General features: G+C 39.9%; 1 protein-coding gene across 1 annotated transcript in view; it reads right to left on the bottom strand.

Moving 5' to 3' along the window:
- Positions 1-14,609, bottom strand: part of si:dkey-112m2.1 (transmembrane protein 132C) — a 187,084-nt gene that overhangs the window by 73,921 nt on the left and 98,554 nt on the right. Inside the window, exon 3 of the mRNA XM_020053152.3 lies at positions 10,513-10,656. Within this exon, the coding sequence (XP_019908711.2) occupies positions 10,513-10,656 (144 nt within the window). The remainder of the gene's footprint in view (positions 1-10,512; positions 10,657-14,609) is intronic.

Genomic DNA, 14,609 nt, shown 5'->3' with positions numbered 1-14,609 from the left:
GCCCGTCACTTCATCCTGCTCCTTCTTCCCCTCTTTAGTTCTCTCTCTCTCTGTCCTCCCATGAGAAGTCAGAGTGGGCCATCATCGTGGTGCTCCTGGTAGGGGATTGCTCCCTTCCATCCCTAGTGAATTTGATTTGCATTACCAGAAATTCATCATTACCAATGAACATTTGTTAGCATGAGAAATGGGCACGTAAGGCTGAGAAGTAGTATGTTCTACTCTATCTGAGGCCTGGTGTGTATTTTGGGATCTGTGCTATGTCAAATTAGTCATAGCAATAGACAGAAATATATACAGGGAATTTCATAGAGTACATTTTCCTCATCCCTTTCATTTACCACATCTGCAGCCAAAGAATCTGATAGTATTTACATCCATTCTGTGGAGTACCCAAACATATGTGTATATAATGCAGTGATCTTTTTGTTGGAGAGTTATCCAAACAAGCCTAATCGACAGAAAAACGATTGAATGTGAAGACTGAATGGTCGTGGGTTCGATCTCCAGCCTTCCTCCAGTTATAACGAGGCCCTTACACATACTTCTAGTGCAGAGGCCATTGCGTCAAGCTCCGACGCGTGCTGCCAAGAAAAACACAATCAATGGTGAGTCGAGGCCATTGGAGCCACATTTACTGCCGTGAATTAGAGCTCAATGAAACGTCCCTCAATGCAATCTGATTCCAATGATGACTGGCAGTGCTGCTTGTCAGCAGGGCGGATGGATGCCGGGATGTTAATGATTAGAAGGAGTGGGTGTGGGTGTGCATAGAGAAACCAGGCCGCCACTTACTTTAGTAGCACTGTATTCTTAGGTAGGGTGACACATCTGATTCGTTCTCTAGCTGGCAATCTGGGTAATTACTCCACCACAGCAATGGTTCACTAGCCCAGCCACTCTACACTCTACTAGCACCGTGTCATGTCCAGGGGAAGTTGAGAAGGGTGTGTGTGTGTGTGTGTGTGTGTGTCGGGGGGGGGGGGGGGGTTCAATTGTCCTTGAATACAGTAAGAGTGTTGGACTATTTACTTTCACAGGTGGCCTAATGCATGTTGGAATTTGTCAGCTACCATTTCCTGCTTATCAGAGTTCAGCGAAATTAAACATATATTTCACGATCCTTTTAAACTATCATCCTTTTGTTCCTATGCTTATCTGAGTGAGCACTAATGCACGGTGCCCTGTTCTACACTCTCTACAGATATTAGGAGGGATTTGCAAAGCGTGCCGAGGCAGGAGCGTTGCGATCGTTAGATGGATACCAGCCATCGACCATGCAGTGTTTAATTTGTGTGAGTGGCGTATGAATCCGAGTTAAGTTGCACGGTTATGCAATCATAAAGGCTATATAACACAGGTGACCTAAGACAATGGGATCAAAATGAAAAAAGACAGATTTATTTACAGAGACCTGTCCTTATAAATGAAAATCTTCAAAATGGTTGTCCAAAGATAATGGAATATAATTCATTTAGTCGTCCTGTGTGATTTATACTGCCACCAAGCAGAACATCCCTGCTGCCTCACCCCTTTCCCATATCATATCACCAGTGTAGTGGCCACGTTCTATGACTTCAAATCGAGCCACCCGATGAGAGGTTGGTGAGGTTCATTATTTCAATAAATGACAGATAATGATATCAAAACAAAACCAAAACTGCTTAAACAAAACAAACAAGAAAGGAAGACACTGAAAGGAATGTGTATGGTTGGTCTTTTTGTCCAAGCGGGTGTATACTGTATCATGGTAAATATTAATCATACACTTTGCATTTGATTTTGTATATTTAAACAGTCCCTGTGGAATCTGTTCAAAAGTAGTGCAAAATGGAATATGATACCATTTTGGCACACAGGTTCTTGCTCAGTTGGTGGGAAGCTTAGGTAGGTAGTGACGGCAGAAGTCTAGAAGGTTGCCACTTATAACCGAGCAGACATTCATTTCTTTTGACTCACTCCATCAGAGATCCTTTATTGGCACTGGCAGGATTCAGTTCAGAAGCTTCACAATCTCTACTGATCAGAAGCACCACTAGCGCTGCTTAGGAGTTTGCCCAAAGACATGCTGGAGATGATGGAGGAGGAGGCAGGTGGTCCATGTGATAAGAAACTCCAGCTGGCCTTGGGACTCTCGGCTCGACCTTATCTCTATAACCTAACTTAGCTCTGGATTACCAGCTTGTAAATATATACCAGCAACCTTCGGGAGATGTTTTCTTCATGTAAATAATAGTAGGCATTTAACTCTTAACTCTTTAATTTAATTACTCTAAGTCAAAACAATTACGTTATACAGTGATAGGAGAAAATATACCTACTGCAAAGTATATAGATTTTTTTGACAAATAGATATATTTTCTCTTCATTTTAAGAAAAATTTCAAATAAAGGTGACCTAATCTAACAATTATTGCAATTAAATCATTACAATTAAAATGTTAGAACAACCCTATTTTCATCATTCAGTCAAATGCATGAATTCCAATCATGTGCAGCGAAATTGGTGCAAATGACATTGAGATCATTGGAGGGTAACTCAAAAGGTCCAGCTTCACATAAATATTAGAAACTTGGTTTGGTTTGTTGTCACCATATGTGTGTGGTCATGGTCAGATTGAAAGAGCTCCCGTGGCCCTCAAAAGAAAGATTGTTGAAGCCCATGGCTCTGTACAAGAGTTGACCGAAAGATGCTCAAAGAAGTTTGTAAGGGTAAAATCAGGGTAAAATCCCTTGGCACAATTAATGTTCAAAGTGAATGGGATCAGCTGTCAGAAAGAAAGAGTGCAGGTGGTTTGGCTGCATTACCAGGCACTGCCTATAAATAGAATAGCCCAGTACCAGTTTTATACTGTAGTTAGACTCAACCATTGGTGACTTGGACTTGATATAAGTAGGATGTGCTTGATATAAATAGGATGAGGAATGTTACATTCATGATACCATAAAAAATATGAACACAATATGCAACAATTTCAAAGAATGAACTGCTCATGAAACAGGGTACTATCACTATGTTTTGCATTTATATTTTAGTTCACTAAAATATTAGTGGCAGTCAATGTTAAGAACAGTTCTGTTCAGCAGGGGTAACCTATTTTCACTACCACAGCAAGTAGACAAAACACACTATATTTGACTGGGTAAATGACAGTATTTTTTGTTCATGTCAACATAGTGACTTGACTCATAACTAGACCATTGGTGGTGCTGAATGGGACTCGGAATCGACTCAGATTTAGCCACAGGCACTCGTGACTCGACTCAGATTTAGCCACAGGGACTCGTGATTCGACTCAGATTTAGCCACAGGCACTCGTGACTCGACTCAGATTTAGCCATAGGGACTCGTGACCCGACTCAGATTCAGCCACAGGCACTCGTGACTCGACTCAGATTTAGCCATAGGGACTCGTGACTCAACAAAAATGTTGCCATAGGGACTCGTGACTCAACAAAAATGTTGCCATAGGGACTCGTGACTCGACTCAAACTCAAACAAATTGCACTCAATTCATATAAACAGTATGGTATGGCTTCAGCTACCAAAAAACAAACATGCAGGACTCTTTTTCGACATATTCAGGGAAACAAGATATCAATGTCCTCAAGCAATTAAGAAAGCAAATGGATCTTATTAGAAATCATAATCTTCTAAAACACAGTAAAATCCATAAAAAATAGAACTGCCTGTTTTTATGGATTTCATTGAGTTCCCCTACAGAGTTCTCCCTCAGAACCCCACCGTTTCTCCATATTGGTGAACTATATGCAGAAAATGCAGTCTGGACCCTTAAAAATTAGTTGGACTCTGACCCCTTTTTGGGAGCCTGTCTTCCTGTACTATCTCAACCTCCATCACCTGCATCTTATACCTCCCATTGCAAACATCTGAAATCATGTAGATTTCTGTGGTCATGTAATATTGCAATGATGTGCCATCAACCAGGTCGCCATAAAAAAATATAATTGGTTCTCACCTGACTAACCTGGTTAAATAAAGACCATCAATTGTGCCCAGATTTCATCATGGGGGACATTAATTATGTAATGAGCCATCTTGTTCTTTTCCTCTCTCCTGTCTCCACTCACTTGCTCCATCCCTCTGCTCTCTCTTTCTCTCTCCCCTTCTTTGGGGCTTTGGGGCAGGGGGATATGGAGTTGGGTCTTGTGTCCTTGGCAGATTAATGAAGTGAAGAAGCTGAGGTAAGAGACCAGGTCAGCATATGGTCATCCAGGGGTCAGCAACCTCATTAAACATGTTCAGACAGCGCTGTTTAATGGACTCCACTAGTGGTGTGGCGGGGGGAGGGTAAATACAGGTTAACATTGTTCACCTGCATTTTTTTAATGTTAGATTGTGGGGTAAAATGCTTTTTTCACCATGACATCCATGTGTTTACCACAGTTAACACACACCCTTCAGTAGCACGGTTAGCAGGAGGAACTAAAAGTAATTTACGTAATACGTCACGTTGCATCTAAAAACACAATAAATAGCTAGAGTCAATGTGATTGCCGGGGTTAGGAGGACTGAGAGTGTTTCATTTTATTGGGCGCTCTCTTCTATACTATAGACAGTACAGGATTCCCACGGGATGTAGGATGGACACCTTCCATTCATCAAACACACTTCTGATGTGTAGGGTTGCCTGTGGGTGAGTTCATCATTCCCTACGCTACAGGTACTCTACAGGTTTTACACTATTGAAGAGTTCCCATTTTAACTACAAAAGGGGTAAATGTATGCATCCAAACCTAAGACGCACATCGAAACATATATTATGGACCATTAGATCAGGCAACCACACAACTCGGACATGGTCAATTTTTTTATCAATTAAATAGTAGTCAGCAAACCACAGAATAAATGAAATGCAAAATATGTGAAAGAAAGAATTGGGGCCTATAAGAATATAACAAATGTGGTGGACACAGGTTAATACATGGCAAAGATCCACAAGGTAATGAGACATTCAGAGATAATTCAATGGCAGGAGACAGTGAGAAAAAGAAAGCGGGAATATGGTAAAGATTAAAAAAGTCAGACAAAGATAGAGGATACAAATAAACAACGGTAAACATGTCAACCTGATCATATTATACACTGCCCCACCTTGGTTAATCAAGGACATTTTGTGATTGACGGATTCCTACGATGCATTACTAACCCACGTTAGTGGTGTCTGAGTAGTACTGGTTAGACTCTCAGCATGTGTGCCAAATCCCGTCACAGGTTGAGAGTGCTATTATTGCGCTCAGGTTTGCATTTTCAATTGCTTTTTATAGCACCACCCTCTGGTCAATCCGTTAATCTATAGCAGGATTTTCCCAACCTCTACTTGGGTCTACAGTACCTAGATTTAATCTAAAGCAGGATTTTCCCAACCTCTACTTGGGTCTACAGTACCTAGATTTAATCAAAAGCAGGATTTTCCCAACCTCTACTTGGGTCTACAGTACCTAGATTTAATCTAAAGCAGGATTTTCCCAACCTCTACTTGGGTCTACAGTACCTAGATTTAATCAAAAGCAGGATTTTCCCAACCTCTACTTGGGTCTACAGTACCTAGATTTAATCAAAAGCAGGATTTTCCCAACCTCTACTTGGGTCTACAGTACCTAGATTTAATCTAAAGCAGGGTTTTCCCAACCTCTACTTGGGTCTACAGTACCTAGATGTAATCTATAGCAGGATTTTCCCAACCTCTACTTGGGTCTACAGTACCTAGATGTAATCTATAGCAGGATTTTCCCAACCTCTACTTGGGTCTACAGTACCAAGATTTAATCTAAAGCAGGATTTTCCCAACCTCTACTTGGGTCTACAGTACCTAGATTTAATCAAAAGCAGGATTTTCCCAACCTCTACTTGGGTCTACAGTACCTAGATTTAATCAAAAGCAGGATTTTCCCAACCTCTACTTGGGTCTACAGTACCTAGATTTAATCTAAAGCAGGGTTTTCCCAACCTCTACTTGGGTCTACAGTACCTAGATGTAATCTATAGCAGGATTTTCCCAACCTCTACTTGGGTCTACAGTACCTAGATGTAATCTATAGCAGGATTTTCCCAACCTCTACTTGGGTCTACAGTACCAAGATTTAATCTAAAGCAGGATTTTCCCAACCTCTACTTGGGTCTACAGTACCTAGATTTTCCACATGCAGTATGTGGCTACAATGTAATGAGCAAATGTAAAATCGTCACAAGCTTTAAACCATGAAGGCATCTGTACCATATCAGAAATACAGTTGACATTCATTTGTGTAAGTTTTAATTTCAAAATTACACTTTATAGACAGTATTTCGCAAAATAATAAAACAATTGTTTGTCTGGGCAGTAATTGTTAATTTGCCGGTAAAACACTAAATAACTTCACAATGAATACAAATCAAGATTGCTGGAATGTGTGCTACATGGCATGTTAAATTTCAGTGTAATGGTGGGATTCATCCTAAAATTCGAAAATCTGACATTGATATTATAACTGACATTATCTACATTATATAATTTTATTCATTGTTTTTAGCATATAATCATGCCTATGAAGTGTATCATGTTTTACCAACTTAGATTTAAGAAAAATGATCTCAGACTTCGATTCAACCCATTACAGTAAAGGGTTGATATTAAATTGTGACTGTGCGGTGTGATTTAGGTGTAACTTTATCCTTATGTACCTATTACATAAAGGTCAACAATTGGAGATGTTATCTTTCATGTAATAAGCACGCTTGTAAGAAGAACCTATGGAATGCTGCTCATCAATGGGTTTCACACATCCCAGAGGCCTCTCTTTGCTTTTATGCTTCAGCCCCAGTTACCACACAACCACCGCATCTCTTAAAAGGCTCTCATGTGTGACCATGTGCACAGTAGGTAGTCGCGTTTTAAACAATCAAAGATTTTAGGACTTAACTGGCGCACCTAATTTAATTATTCAACTAATCATCAAGCCTTTGAAGAAGGGAATCATGTTTGCCTGCGTAGGATTTAAAAAGTGTGCCAGGATTTAAAAACCCTGATCTATAGCAAGACACGAGATCATTCCCTCCGAATCTGGCCTGTGACATCTGAGATATAATGTGTGACTTACAAATTGTTCGCACAGTAGTCTGTCTGTAGATCCCTACATGATTTCAGACATACACACGGATAGGAAACCAATATAGGTCCCTCCCCAATATTATTGTGGAGGATAAAAAGAAAAGAGAACTCTGGGAGAGATGTAACGCCTGTCTTTAGACAACGCAAAATGATGTCAAAAAGGAAACAAATGCAACTTTAAAAGTACTTGTTGTCATTTGGGAACAACGACAAAAGAAAAGACAAGACAGCTCCATCTAATCCCTCTGGCTGAGCTTCAGTGACGAGAAGAAAGGAAGAGTAACATAAAAAAAAGTGAGAGTAACTTATCACCCATGGTGTTAAAATGAGACTATCATGGGGCTTTGCGAGCCATCAGAGCCAGCTGAGAGATTAGGCAGACTCATTGAGTCTAGGATTAGACACAGTCTACAGAGCCCTATGAAGATTTCACTACAAGCCCTCTCACAGCACGAAAAATCAATAAAAAGAGAAGACAGTGAATTTCTCTATGCATATGACAGCATAATGACTGTGGCGTTCGATGTAAGGCTTGTCACACAGTTGATTGGAGAGTGAGTCGGTAGAACTATATGTGTTATCTGAGCAGAATAATAATCGGGCGATATCATGTGATAGATGATAAGGACATCTGTGAAAAAATAATGAATGCACTCCATGAATCACAGACATACGAATTACTTGCAAATCACTGGGACAACAATAACATGTGATTCACTTTTTAGAGTCAATTAATTATAAGAATCAATCATCCACAAATATATATTTTAGTACAAGGAAGCTGTAGGCCTCCATTCTATAACATTTCCTTTTCCCTGATATAATTTTTTTTCTTGGCTTCTCTTTGTGGTTCGACTGCTTTTGAGATGAGGGTATAGTGTGCAGGCGAAGGTTTGTGAATGGTGTAGCATTGCATGGAGGGTTGCGTTGAGGCACAGTCACTTCCTCCTGTAGGAACTCATCCTTTAATTTCAAACACCCTTTGAGAAGAATATGAAAAAACACAGCTAAAGCAGAATGAAATGAGAGAGAGCAAGAGAGAGAGAGAGAAAATGGAAAGAGAGCGTGGGCGATCCGGAGGAGACTTCTAGCATGAAGGAGAAAGAGGGTGAGAGACACGCAGGTAGGTACTGTACTACTTGAGTGGGGGACTACTGACCCAAAAGGCAATTTACAGTAGCAAAAGACAGGAATATTGTGATCTTCTGTGGTAGTAAACATATCTCATATGACAGTGATAGAGATGACATGCTAACTTTGATAGTTCCTGGGGGAAATCTCTGCAGCACATAAATTGGATATTCTTCTATTCATCTGTCTCCTGACATGGAGGCATATGTGGATGTTTATCGCCCCGTAAGCACGTCCATTATGCTTGAGTTCAGGTGGAAGAGACAAGCTGAGGAGGGAGTTGTTTTTATTTTTCCTGACACTGGTTGGGCTCATAACTGAGTGAGCAGGGTTTTATACAGTCCCACTTCCATCGGTTTACAAATAAAGCAGCTAATGTTTAGTACACTGTCCGTGGGAATTTAATATATGGGTCCTACTCTCTCTCATTTCTCATTCTCTTGTCAATTTGTTTTTCTATTGCTCTATTTTTTTTCTTCTCTCTCAGTCAGTCTATCTGTCGGTCTTCCAGTCTGTCTTCCACACACACACACCTTCATTTGTATCGGCACAATGCTACTCCAACTGACCCTGGAACCCAACCACCGTCGGAGATGCTATTTCACCAACCATGGGAAAAAGGGATTTTGGTAGCAGAACAATCTGGCGATCTGCAGTACGAGTAAGGAAAAACATCAGTTTCTCAAGGATCTCATTAGTTCCAGCGTGGGAGAAAAGACAGAAATTAGAGCAGAAATAAGGCAAGTTGTTATAGAGGACACCTCCCACCCCCTCCCCACCGCCCCCGGGACGCTGTAGCAGCAAGTAGCTCACACAGTACTGTACATCCTGCTACTTCCTGGTACACGCTATTCATTTATAAATCGGGGTATTACGAAGAACTCTGCTTTGCCTCAGTAAATGGTGAGGATAAAAGATAACGTATGAATCCTGGGCCCTGGCTGAACAACTCGGAATGTCCTTACTAATAATGTTAGAGGTGTTACGGAGACAACCTTTTTTTATATACTTGATTATGTGACACATGTGCATGTATGCAGAACTACATTACTGTGGCTGGAGGGTTTGTGGTATTTTACTACGTGGTGTTTTACTAACATGCTGTATAAGGCATTACATTATTTCTTAGATATCTACTTAAACACCCCACGACTTTGCAAACCATCATCGTTCATCATCTTGAGATGTTGAGCATAAAGGTTCCACATCTTAGCTCTCAAATCTGTTTTGTATTGAATATATATTTCACAGTTCATCATTGTGCCTTTTGGCACACCTCTACAGTAGTTCTTCAATCTCCACCCAAAACAAGCAGCTGGTCAAAACACACAGTACCTCAGTTCCTGAACAGATTATGCATCAAGTATTGGAATGGACATTTAATTCAGTCTGGACTAACTCATTCTGGAATGTAATTTATGTAAATGTCACCAGGCTGTAGACCTGCCCATAGGGACTGTCAGCAAAGATTTCCTTGACTCACCATGCTCTAGCAGCGCCCTTGGGTGGAGCCTACAGATAGTTTGCTGAGGTTGTTAGTAAAGTGTGTCTTCATACAATCCTTATTTGACTGACTTCCTGGATTGACATACAGAGTAAAAAAGACTGACTGGGCATGGGTGCCTAGGAAGTAGACATGCCAGGATTTTTTACTCTCCTGAGCATGATGGAAGTTTGAGTCGTAGTTAGGCTTGGACATCACAAAGTTAGGAAGGGGAGAAAATAAAATATAATTATACAATAATGAAAATGTTAATAAAAATTATCTGTTAGATCAAATTGCCTTATAGTGCACCAGGCAAAAACTTAATAACAAATACATTTGACTGACTAAGCTCAAACCTTTCCACCCACACATCCTGTCAGAGTAGTACTCTTTGTTCTACAATACCATCAAACAGTCCCATAGTTCTTCCAGTCCCTGAGTTAGACACAGGCAAATATATTTAAAAAAGAACACTAATGAAATAACTGAATTGAAATCCAGTGGGTTAAATGCCAAGTGCAGTAAAATAAAGCTCAAAAGTTCAGTGGCTCTCTAGTGAAATTGGTATAATTAATGAGTTTTCCCTTGGGGACGGGGTTGTGGGGCTTTAACATCAGTCAATCATGAACTTTGTTGCACTGAACCCGCTGAGTGAGCAGCACATCAGGTTTTCCGGAACAAATGGGCTGGCCAGAATACCCCCCCGGCCCTATCCAGGATCCTTCATATCTCCTATTATAATTTGTTTAATCTTAATAAATAACAAGATCCAGGAAAATCTTACCTCTGACCAAAGGTGTTCTCCTTGCGGTGACAGTGGAGGGTGACCACCCTATGCCCCTCGCTTCTGACATCCTGATTCACCGTCCACAGGATTGGGTTACTGGCTCGCGCCCCCAGGAACGCCACACCATCCTTCAACTTCACCCTGAAGGAGAGAGGCCACAGGTCAGACAACAACATTAAATAGAACGGTATACTGCTGTAAAGTGGTCAATGGAATGCATGCCTTGAGAGAAAAAGGAGGCAATCACAGAGGTTTATAAAACCAATGCGGTGAAAGCATATATGCAATTTGGTGACACCTTAACACAGTATTGACTAGTATACACAGCATCCTGAATGTTATTTGAATAGCTTCTCTCTGACCAAAATCCCTGCCGTTTCAACTCACTGGAACTTTGATGACCCCAACTAGAAAAAACTAAAAAAAGGATTACATTGAAAACATTAATGTTGCCGTTATTGTACTATAAAACACTATATTCCCAAAATTGTGAATCAATAATTGGGCGGGGGATGGCTACAATACAGCCTTCAAAATCTTTCGACAAATGTGGTGCATACAGATCAGATGTGATATTGTGGATGATGTCAAGGTATGAAAATGTAATTTTCTATAATAAATCCACCCAATCTCAATTTCAGATTTCCATTGGTAAATTCCTCTGGTAAAATAAGTGTTTGGTCACCTACAAACATCATCTGACCATATTACATTCTCCCAATCCTCTTCTGGTCCATCCAAATGCTCTCTAGCAAACGTCAGACGGGTCTGGACATGTACTGGCTTAAGCAGGGGGACACGTCTGGCACTGCAGGATTTGAGTCCCTGGCGGCGTAGTGTGTTACTGATGGTAGCCTTTGTTACTTTGGTCCCAGCTCTCTGCAGGTCATTCACTAGGTCCCCCCGTGTGGTTCTGGGATTTTTGCTCACCGTTCTTGTGGTCATTTTGACTCTACAGGGTGAGATCTTGCGTGGAGCCCCGGATCGAGGGAGATTATCAGTTGTCTTGTATGTTTTCCATTTTCTTATAATTGCTCCCACAGTTAATTTCTTCACACCAAGCTGCTTACCTATTGCAGATTCAGTCTTCCCAGCATGGTGCAGGTCTACAATTTTGTTTCTGTTGTCCTTTGACAGCTCTTTGGTCTTGGCCATTGTGGAGTTTGAAATGTGACTGTTTGAGGTTGTGGACAGGTGTCTTTTATACTGATATCAAGTTCAAACAGGTGCCATTAATTCAGGTAATGAGTGGAGGACAGAGGAGCCTCTTAAAGAAGAAGTTACAGGTCTGTGAGAGCCAGAAATCTTACTTGTTTGTAGGTGACCAAATGCTTATTTTTTATTTACCAATGAATTCATTAAACATCCTACAATGTGATTTTCTGGAATTTTTTTCTGATTTTGTCTCTCATAGTTGAAGTGTACCTATGATGAAAATTACAGGCCTCTCTCATCATTTTAAGTGGGAGAACTTGCACAATTGGTGGCTGACTAAATACCTTTTTGCCCCACTGTACTTCAAAATATGAAGTACATAACTAATGTTGATTATAAAAAAAATATGCTAAATACATGTAACCCAATAAGCCTTATTACAAGAGTAGAGTACTGTATAAGCATGCCCAGACCTTGTGGATAAATAGTACTTGAATGAAAATAGAAGGCAGAACATTTTGCATGATCCACTGCATGATCTGACAAATTGGGTTGAATAACAAATGAAGAATAATTATACTAAAGTACAGTAAAGGAAATTGATGGACATAAGTTGTTTAAACAACTTAATATCATGTATGAACAATTTAGTGTATTCCTTGAAAAATGTAGCAAACCTTATATGTCCAAACCAGATCCTAAACATTTCAGACAACATTTCAGGGCTTCTACAGCACTAAAAAGGAATTAGCGTGCCATGTTGTTAATGTGATTTCACTGGTCCAAACATTCTAGGCTATGTGAACGCATTTGTATTGTATAACCCCATTTCCAAAAAAAATTGTAAAATGTTTTGCTGTGTAAAATGTAAAGAAAAACAGAATGCAATAATGTGCAAATCATTTAAACCCTATATTTAAACCCTATATTCAATAGTACCAATATCAAATGTTGAAACTGATCTTTTTTTATTGTTTCTTGGAAAATAAATGCTAACTTTGAATTTGATGACAGCACTTTTCAAAAAAGCTGGGACAGAGACATCAAAAGACCGGAAACATTGTGTAATGCTACAAAACTAATTAGGTCCATTGGCAACAGGTCAGTAACATGATTGGGTATTGAAAGATCATTCCAGAAGAGGATGGGCCTGATAATCTGGAGTAATCTCTGCACGCAAGAGACAATATTGGATAGCCGTGATCTTCGGGCCCTCAAGCAGTAATGCATTAAAACAAGACACGATTCTGTAGTGGACATCACTGCATAGGCTCAGGAACACTTCTGAAAACCATTCTGTGTGAACACAGTACATCGCTACATCCAAAAATGCAAGATATTCTCTACCATGCAAAGAAGAAACCATAAATAAACAACATCCAGAAATGCCAGCGCCTTCTCTGGGCCCATCCTTAGATGGACTGAGGAGAAGTAGAAAACTGTGCTGTGGTCTGACAATTCAAAATATAATATAATTTTTGGAAATCACAGATGGTCCTACGGGACCATCATGCAATCAGCAGTTCAAAAGCCAGCCTCTGTAATGGTATGGGGGTTCATTAGTGCACATGTCAGGCACATTAATACTTAATATATACAGGCTTTGGAGCAACATATGCTGCCATCCAGACAATGTCTTTATCAGGGAAGGCCTTACTTATTTGAGCTAGACAATGCCAAACCACATTCTGCACATATTACAACAGCATGGTTCCATATTTAAAGAGACAGGGTGCTGAACAGACCTGTCTGTAGTCCAGACTTGTCACCCATTGAAAATATTTTGCGAATTATGAAACGAAAAATACGTCAAAGGACACTCCAAACTGTTGTGCAGCTGAAATCTTATATCAAGCACAAATGGGAAAACACTTCACTTTCTAAACTACAGCAACTAATCTCCTCAGTTCCCAAAAGCTTAATGAGTGTTGTTAAAAGAAGAGGGTATGCAACACAGTGGTAAACATGTCCCTGCCCCCAACTTTTTTGAAATGTGTTGCTGGCATCAAATTCAAAAGTTGTTAGTATTTGTTCAAAACCATTTATATAACATTTCTCAGTTTCAACATTTGATATGTTATCCTTGTACTATCTTCAATTAAATATAGGGATTAAATGATTTGCAGTTCTGTTTTCATTTGCATTTACACAGCGCCCAAACTTTTTTGGAAACAGGGTTCATCTCTAAAGATCTGTGTCCCATATGCACGCAAATGTGTACTACCTACACGTCAGTGCGTGAACTCATTTAGTCAGTAAGTCAACACATTTTTGACACTGCTAGGGTTGAACTGGAGGGGGCACTGCTGGCACGAACCTGAGACCCTTGACCCCAGCATTTTACAAATTTTCCCTCGACCCCAACCAAAACAACTTCACTCTCTTGTTTACATGCCATGTTGTGTCTGAAAAATAGAACTTCCGTATTAAGGTTAAGGAGCGTACATCTACTGGGTTCTAAATCATTCATCCTCACTAGGATATGTTTAAAGAATGACAAAGAAAATATTGTGCTTTTTAATGTGAATAATAATAATAACTGCATTAAAAAAAGTCGTAGGCCTATATAATTAAGGAAACGAAATCCTAGTTTAGTCTGTATAACTACAAAAAGGTCCGGCAAATGGAATTAAATGTATTGACTTGATCTCGGATAACTGACACATTTCCCACACGCCTTTGCGTCACAATACGACATAATTCGATGGGATCACATAGCAGGGATATAAATTGATCTGAGTCAGTTTTTATCTACATACAAAAGTTTCCCTAAATAGTTTGCATTTCACTATAGAAGCTTGCTCATAATACACTGAATGTTAACTGCAACATATAGATTTTACAAACATTCAACAGATGGCATATCAGGTGTTGTAAGCAATGCATTTGGTGGATTGTCTTTGAATGAACCTTCAAAGAACAAATTGTGGAACTATAAT

The sequence above is a fragment of the Esox lucius genome, chromosome 14 (genome assembly GCF_011004845.1).
Source record: "Esox lucius isolate fEsoLuc1 chromosome 14, fEsoLuc1.pri, whole genome shotgun sequence".
NCBI lineage: Eukaryota > Metazoa > Chordata > Actinopteri > Esociformes > Esocidae > Esox > Esox lucius.
This window is presented reverse-complemented; position numbering and strand designations above follow the sequence as displayed.